This window comes from Cardiocondyla obscurior, linkage group LG14, assembly GCF_019399895.1.
Source record: "Cardiocondyla obscurior isolate alpha-2009 linkage group LG14, Cobs3.1, whole genome shotgun sequence".
Taxonomy (NCBI): domain Eukaryota; kingdom Metazoa; phylum Arthropoda; class Insecta; order Hymenoptera; family Formicidae; genus Cardiocondyla; species Cardiocondyla obscurior.
This window is the reverse complement of record NC_091877.1, coordinates 5,739,166-5,747,148: the sequence shown is the minus strand read 5'-3', so window position 1 is coordinate 5,747,148 and position 7,983 is coordinate 5,739,166. Positions and strand designations below refer to the sequence as shown.

The 7,983-nt window shown below is 36.9% G+C and overlaps 3 protein-coding genes across 3 annotated transcripts; 1 reads left to right on the top strand and 2 right to left on the bottom strand.

Annotated features, from left to right (window-relative positions):
• Nucleotides 1-64: 64 nt before the first annotated feature.
• On the bottom strand, nt 65-373 carry Nd-b12 (NADH dehydrogenase [ubiquinone] 1 beta subcomplex subunit 3). Its single transcript, XM_070665727.1, has one exon. It carries the CDS (start codon nt 371-373, stop codon nt 65-67), a length of 309 nt encoding a protein of 102 aa, XP_070521828.1.
• Nucleotides 374-1,100: 727 nt separating this feature from the next.
• On the top strand, nt 1,101-4,154 carry Nop5 (nop5 ribonucleoprotein). The gene is made up of 4 exons (XM_070666001.1): nt 1,101-1,306; nt 1,451-1,527; nt 1,652-3,405; nt 3,533-4,154. The coding sequence occupies exons 1-4, from the start codon at nt 1,262-1,264 to the stop codon at nt 3,775-3,777; spliced, it is 2,121 nt and encodes a 706-aa protein (XP_070522102.1). The 5' UTR covers nt 1,101-1,261; the 3' UTR covers nt 3,778-4,154.
• Nucleotides 4,155-4,248: 94 nt separating this feature from the next.
• Fzr (fizzy and cell division cycle 20 related) lies at nt 4,249-7,778 on the bottom strand. Its single transcript, XM_070666009.1, has one exon. The coding sequence runs from the start codon at nt 7,460-7,462 to the stop codon at nt 5,978-5,980; it is 1,485 nt and encodes a 494-aa protein (XP_070522110.1). The 5' UTR covers nt 7,463-7,778; the 3' UTR covers nt 4,249-5,977.
• Between the last annotated feature and the right edge of the window lie 205 nt (nt 7,779-7,983).

Sequence of the window (7,983 nt, the reverse complement as noted above, 5' to 3'; positions counted from 1 at the left end):
TTTACTTTGATATTTTTACAATCTATTAGTTCTTACTTTATCTGGTTAATGTCTAAAGTAAATATTAGTGATGCTCATCCCCATGATGTCCATGAGAATAATCAATCCCAAAATATTTCTCAACAGCAATGGTTATCAAAAATGCTGGTATACCAATTCGCATGCCTCTGGTTAAAGCAATAAAACCGCTTTTGAAACGAGGTTGCTGGCGAGTTTTATAACGCCATACATCATTTCTAAGCCAAGGATTTTTCAATCCTCTCTTGGCTAATTCCTCTTCAACACGTTTCAGTTCTGGTACATCTCCCACTTTATAAATATCAGGACTGGGTATTGTGTATGGAGCTTTATGATGAGCGTCGTGACCTCCCATCTGTGAAAAATATAACTTATATTTTTCATGATGGAAAAATCAATAGATATGTCTTATATTTATTGATTTTCCCATTATATCATAAACATATTTAACAATTATTTTAATCTCTTTACTGATGGTAATATGATACATTTAATTAATTAAGAAATTTATTTTTTAATCGCATAATTTCGATACAAATTTTTGTAACAACATGCTGTTTAATAATTACATTAAATTTATAATTACGTGCTTTCAATTACAAAATTGAGGTTAATTTTTGTGGCCTTATATATATATCTCACTGCGTTATTACCAGAAAATACTTGTTAACGTACACTGTAAAAACGTAGCTGTTACTTGTCGAATTAAGATTACGTAATTTCAGATCGAGGGACTTTAAACGAAGATAAACACTAAAAAATACCGAAGTGCCTCTACGCCATGTAAAAAATTTCACATATTAAAAAGATACGACTTTTAAACTTGTATTTTTTTCAAAAACAATATTAAAGTAACTATTTCACGATCAAGGTAAGCGGAATAAAATAATCTTTGCAGATAAAATTATTTCAACAATTCATAACCTTTCTAAATAATTCGCATTGCTTTCCTCTGGCAGACTTGCGTCGACTGAAATCGCTAGAAGACTGGAGAAGGAGAACATCGATCCCTATTGGACTTTTAGAACGCGATGCGTGCGCCGGATGTTAGGCTGGGCGCCGGCAACCGGATACAGTGCTATATCGCTGGCACTGACGGCAGAGAGGAAGCCGCCAAGCCAGAGATCTGATTTTTCCGGCGTAAATTGAATGTCGGTGTGATTAGTAAAATCTTTTCCTTGGCATGAAAGCTGTATGAAACTAGTTGTTACGAGCGTCACGTCGGAAAGATAACGCAGCGATCATGTTGGTGCTGTTCGAGACGCCGGCGGGCTACGCGATATTCAAGGTAAGTTCGAACCTACCAAACGTGCTGTAGCTTAACCTAGTAATCACCCACGTGCGCGCATCGTTTAGTGTTCCATTATTACAATATTGCGTATGGAAAATTATTTTTTAATAATGTTAGAATTTAATGACGATATACTTGTAGCTACTGGACGAGAATAAACTCGCCGAGTCAGAGGATCTCCTTAAGGACTTCGAAACTCCCGAGAATGCTAATAAATTGTAAGTTTTCTTTTTTCTTCTTCTTTTTTTTTTTTTTTTTTTTCTTTCTTTTTTTCAAGTTCTCTATTTGCCACTTGTATCGTCGCTATTTATATGGCGTTTACAATTACTTTCGGCTTTGCAGAATTAAACTGAAGTACTTTCACAAGTTTGAGGATACTACTGAAGCATTAGCTGCAACTGCAGCACTTGTTGAAAGCAAACTGTCCAAGTCTTTGAAAAAGACACTTAGAAATGGATGCATTGAGGCTCATGAGCAGCTAGCAGTCTCTGATGCAAAGCTAGGCTCAGTCATCAAAGACAAACTGTCTTTGTCCTGTGTAAGCAATACAGCAGTGCAGGAATTGATGAGAGGTATCAGAAGTCAGCTAGACAGTTTAATTACTGGAGTGACCAAGAAGGAGATGACAGCTATGGCACTAGGTCTAGCACACAGTCTCTCTAGATACAAGCTAAAATTCTCACCTGATAAAGTTGACACCATGGTAATACAGGCAGTATGTTTGCTAGATGATTTAGATAAGGAGCTTAATAACTACATAATGCGAGCGCGTGAATGGTATGGTTGGCATTTTCCTGAGCTGGGCAAAATTGTAACAGATAATCTTCAATACATAAAAACGATGCAGTTGATTGGCCAACGGGAGAACGCCGTTAAATGCGACATGTCAGATATTTTAACCGAGGAAATTGAGGAAAAAGTGAAGGAAGCTGCAGAAACCTCAATGGGCTCAGAGATCTCGGAATATGATGCCGAACACATGCAATGCCTGTGCATTGAAATTGTTGAGCTTCATCAATACCGATCTCAACTGTGCGATTATTTGAGAACTAGAATGATGGCACTGGCACCAAATCTAACAATTCTCGTCGGCGATCTAATTGGCGCACGTCTGATATCCAAAGCTGGCTCCTTAACTAGTCTTGCCAAGCATCCAGCCTCTACTTTGCAGATTCTCGGTGCAGAAAAAGCACTATTTCGTGCTCTTAAAACTAAAAAGAATACGCCGAAATACGGATTAATCTATCACTCACAGCTTGTTGGGCAGTCTTCTAATAAGAACAAAGGCAAGATATCTAGAATGCTGGCAGCGAAAGCTTCTTTAGCGACAAGAGTCGATGCATTGGGCGATACTACAAGTTTCGACCTTGGTACAGAGCACAAAGCAAAATTGGAGATGCGACTAAAGCAACTTGAAGCAGGAAATATACGCCGAATAAGTGGCACTGCCAAAGCAGTAGCCAAATTTGAAAAATATCACAGCAAGAATGAATATATGCAATATTCTACATCTGTTGATTCCACTCTGCCGACTCTAAAGAGGCCATTAATCGAAGAAATCGAAACAAAGGAAAGCGAGGACATACCTAAGAAAAAGAAAAAATATAGCACAAATCATGAACAGGTAGAAGGTAAGGAAGAAGAAGCGGAAACCGAATCAGCTACTGTGCCGAAAAAAAAGAAAAAACACGAAGCTAATGTTTCTGATGCGGAAATAAAAACTGAATCAACTGTCGTTTCAAAGAAAAAGAAAAAACACAGTACAGGCGATACAACAGAAGCTTCTGATATTCAAGAAATGCAAGTAAAAACGGAGCCCGATGTAAAAAAAAGGAAAAAACACAGCGTGGAATTAGAAAATGTAGAAGAGTTAAATATTTCATCGAAGAAAAAAAAGAAACATAGCATAGAACTTAAAACAGAAGATGTGGGAGAGTCTTCTACTAGTATGCAAGAAGCAGAATCAACTTCAGACCTTGTATCGAAGAAAAAGAAAAAGAAAAAGAAAGACTCCATTGAAATAGAAGAGGCATCATCTACAAAAACTGACGAAACATTCGAAGCGGATGTCTCAATTGAAGCAGGATCAAGCGAAGGTAATTATAAAAGTAAAAAATTATATGAAAGGTTTTTGGTTGAAATAAACATTAAATAATAACGAAATGTGTTAATAAAAAAAAATTGTATGTCACTTATTATGTATAACTTAATTTTTATTTGTAGAACAAAGAAAGAAAAAGAAAAAGAAGAAGAAAGAAAAAGATGAAACGGAAACCGAGGAACTGCAACAAACAACAGTATCTGTTGAGGAAGTAGAGACACCTGTCTCAAGTGAGAAGAAAAAGAAAAAGAAAAAAAAAGAAAAAGAAAGCGAAGAATTGCAACAATCAACAGTATCCGTTGAAGAAGTGGAGACACCTGTTTCTAGCGAGAAGAAAAAGAAAAAAAAGAAGTTTAAACAAGATTAAATTTGTATAAATTGCGCAAAGAAATAGCATAAATACAAATTTTCACAAATTAAATTTCTATATATATATATATAAATAATTATAATAAGGATATTTTAATTAAATTTGAATAGGAAAACTAGAAAAATCGGACATTTGTTACATAGGTATTTTTTCACATAATTTTGTTCTCGATCGTATATTAGAACCGTTGATATCGTTGCTAATAAGATTTTTAACAGAGATAATAAATTTGCCTGAACGTCGACATTATATATTAATAAATTGATTCATGTAAAATATTGTATAGTTTTCACGAATACACATTAATGCATAAATGTAGTTTATTTGTTCTTCTAAAAAAATAAAAAAAAAAAAGATTTTTTAATACTATAAAAGATTATTATTAAATTTTAAACATTGAAAATGGTAACTTAACCCTATAAGATATTTTATTTACGATTAAAATAGTCACTTCATATCGAGAACATCTCGGTTTTTATAGAACTTTTATTTTAATTTTCTATTTTTTATTACACTCGTGTGCTCGAACATACGATATATGGTATCGCGAAAAATAGATGTATATATGTTTGCAAACTACACGCAGTTTTTTTTTTCGATTGTACAATTTTTTCTTATTAATTTTTAATTTCTTTTATTTTTCTAATAACATTACGCAAAGTATATCAATGCGATATATTAAATATATATTCTTTTTGTTATATTATAAATTAGTAATCATTAGAAATAATTTTTCAACTTAATTTTGTACATTTTATCGAATGTAGATTATGAAGTAGCATTAGTCATGTAAAAATGCGATAGAAAAGTTTCTTAATATGCGTAGAAACAATTTTTTTAATAGTGACTAATAACAGAAATAAACGTCAAATGACAGACAGTGTGATAACTTTCCTAGGATTTTTGCAAGACTTAATTTTTTACTCTTCCATAGTCTAATGAGTGCAGATTTTGATATGGATATTTATTTCAAAAAATTATGGAAATAAACAAATCTTTGAAAAAAGATTGAAAACTGCGATTGCAAATTTATAAAATGCATAATAGATCATCGCAACTTCTGATCAAAGATGCAAAGATATATAAGTTGTGTGTGTTCCAACATCACGATCACATACGATGCAAAATAGAATACAAAAACGCAAGCGCGTTGTAAAGAGTGTCCTGAAACGATTTAATTTCGGTTTTAAATTCTACGGTAAATCTGAAATACATTGTTTAAATTAAAGAATAAAGTCTATTAAGAAATATCACGAAAAAAATAATTATACGGTTTAATTTCAACATTCAAAAAACTGTTTAGATTTTTTATAATTGATTTATAAATAATAAAAAAAATATCTGCGTCAGATTTGCCATTGAGTTTGTGATTTCTGGGACACTCTTGATAAATATCCATAATTCTGTAGATATAAAAATAAGTGTATATAAAGTGCATAAAAAATATAGAGTCTCGTACGATAATCTCCGGCATCTTGTATTTCTCTTTTTTTTGTAAAGAGAAGATCACTCTTCACGGAGAATAGCAACGAGTATATTGCACACACTCAATCGCAGATTTTGCGAAAAATTCGCGGACTTAGTCTATACGTTGATAATAGTAGCTCTTATCTCTATACAATTCTCTAAGAATGTTTTTTCTAGTACCATTAGCAAAATTATGTGTATGTACAGAATAAACCATTTATAATATTAATAATAAATATCTTAATATGCATTCTATGAAAATTTTTTAATGAGATTTTTTTGGTATTTTAATTAATTTTTTTTAAATGGAAATATGTATTTTTTATCGCGTTTATATGTATTTAAAATGGAAATATGTATTTTATACTTTTGTATGCCTACCTCGAGCTTTCCAAAATAATACAATAAAATATTTCGTCGTAAAGAATTTCCTGAAATATGTAAAATTATTATCTTAAAATTAAACAAATTTTATCTAAAACATTTTTTCACAGACGGCATATTTTACGAGATATTTGTACTTATTATTATAAATGATCAATCCTGTATGCAAATATGTATTGATATATAAAAGAGAATTATATATATATGTGCATAAATATATAACTCTCTTTTAGAATATTTTACGATATTGTATTTATAATGAAGATAGATGTGTATATATATGTACAAATACATAAAGATGTTTTGTGAGACTTTGCCACAACGATCAGTGCAGTCTCGTCACTATTTATCGAATACTCGTGAACAAATTCAGCACGGATTTATTTTCCTTCTGACTACGGGCCTTGCTGAAAACGTTCCAGAACCGCAAAGTTTCATCACCTGCGCCAGTGACGATTGCCTCGCCGTCAGGTGACATTGCCAAATAGAGAACGCGGTACGAATGTCCAGTGAGTTTGGCCACTTGTGTGAGGCTTGGGTACTTCCATACAAGAATCTGGTTTTGCGAATAGCCGTGAGTGCTGACTAGCTCGGAACTATGCTTGCTCCACGCCAAGTTGCAAACTTGTGAACCTGTGTCGACACACTGCATTGGTTGACCGGTCAGGGTGTTCCAGAAACGGATACAACGATCAGCTGTGCCGCCACCGGATGCCAGCAAACCGTGATGATGAGGTGACCAGGCAATTGCTTTTACAGCAGCCAAGTGCTCGGTGTACGTTTGAATGGGCGAAAGGGAGTGTAAATTCCACACATAGAGCCGATTGTCATTGCCACCAGACGCCAGGTACTGATTGTCCGGTGACCATTTAAGGCCGCACACCTCCTGCCGATGAGCACCAAGGCGTCGTTCGCCGACAACACAAGGAGTCCTCACATCCCTTTGCAGTATCAATCGATCCCTACTGCCAGATGATAGAACTTCTCCATTCCATGCTAGGGCTCCTACTCGAGCACTATGACCTTGTAATTTACTCACTTGCTTGTTCACCGCCACATCCCATACCTGTATGTAGCCCATATGCGTGCCCACTGCTACTAGGTTGCCTCGCTCGTTCCAAGCGACAGAAGTCACGCTGTTGCCGTCACTGGATAGATCGCAGAGTCTTGTTACTTGACTGGTGCAAGCTGACCACAAGTAGACGCAGCTTCCCAAGCCGACGCTAAGAACATTCTGGGAAGACCAATCGACCAAATTTAAATAGAAGTCGTCTTGCAACTCTGGAGCATCCAGCACTTTGAAAGGTATTCTTGAGATTTTTCTAGTTGCTTTTCGAGGAGACCTCAATAATTTTTGACTTTTTGCACTGAGGGGTGACAAGGAGTACGGCGAGCTCTGATCCAGCAACGTTCGGTCCTTGGTAGGCGTGGTATACTTGAAGAGATTCTTGGTGACCAACGGCGACAGGACTCTCCGCTCCTCGCACTGGCCTTTCACGTCTTCTATACTGGCTCCAAGTAGCTCGTTCTTCAGCAGGCAAGAATACGCGAGGCCATCACGACTGCCCTCGCCATTCTCCCGTGTCTTCTTCCCTACAAGGCCGCCCCGGCCATTCTCACTTATCATGGAGAACGTAGTCATCCAGTTGTTCCCCGAACGCGTAGGAATAAACCGATCGTAGCTGTTGTTGCATACCGACGTCTTCGTGGGCGAGAAGTAGATGGGTGAGTAGGTTGCGACGGTGCTGGACAACACCGTCGTGCTCGTTGCAATTGAAACATCGCCGCTTACCGGCTTTAGCAGTCGTTTCTCGTACTCGTGGTGAAACATGACGCGGACTACGTTTCACCTCGCCAGAAGAGCAGCTCCACGTTCACATAATTAACACCGCATGGACGCTCCTTCGCGAGTATCGTATTCGTCAATCGCCGCGACGACTCACCGATTGATCTCTCAGGCCTCGAGACACGTCAGGAGCACATACCCTTTATGCTCAGCCGCGCCTAGTCTTTCACGGTCCTCCAATGCGGCCTTTTGGGGCGGTCCGAGGGTACAGGCCAGGGCGAGCCAGTACGAGATGTTATCCACCGTCCGTCGCGTAAAGAACCGTGTCGTCGCCATTCGACGGACGTGTGTAAAGTTCACTTCTCTCAGAATCGAGAATCGATTTGCAGCGTAACGTCGAGTTGCCGAACACTCTCGCCAATGGAAGCGCGTCCCCGCAAAACGCGAAGCTACTACTGGTCAGGGCGGGTAACTCGACCCCTATCGATTGCTTCTATTCTTTATTAACTGCTTCACGCAATAAAAGCTAATTTCCGACGATGAAAGACATGGAAAATAGCCCCGTT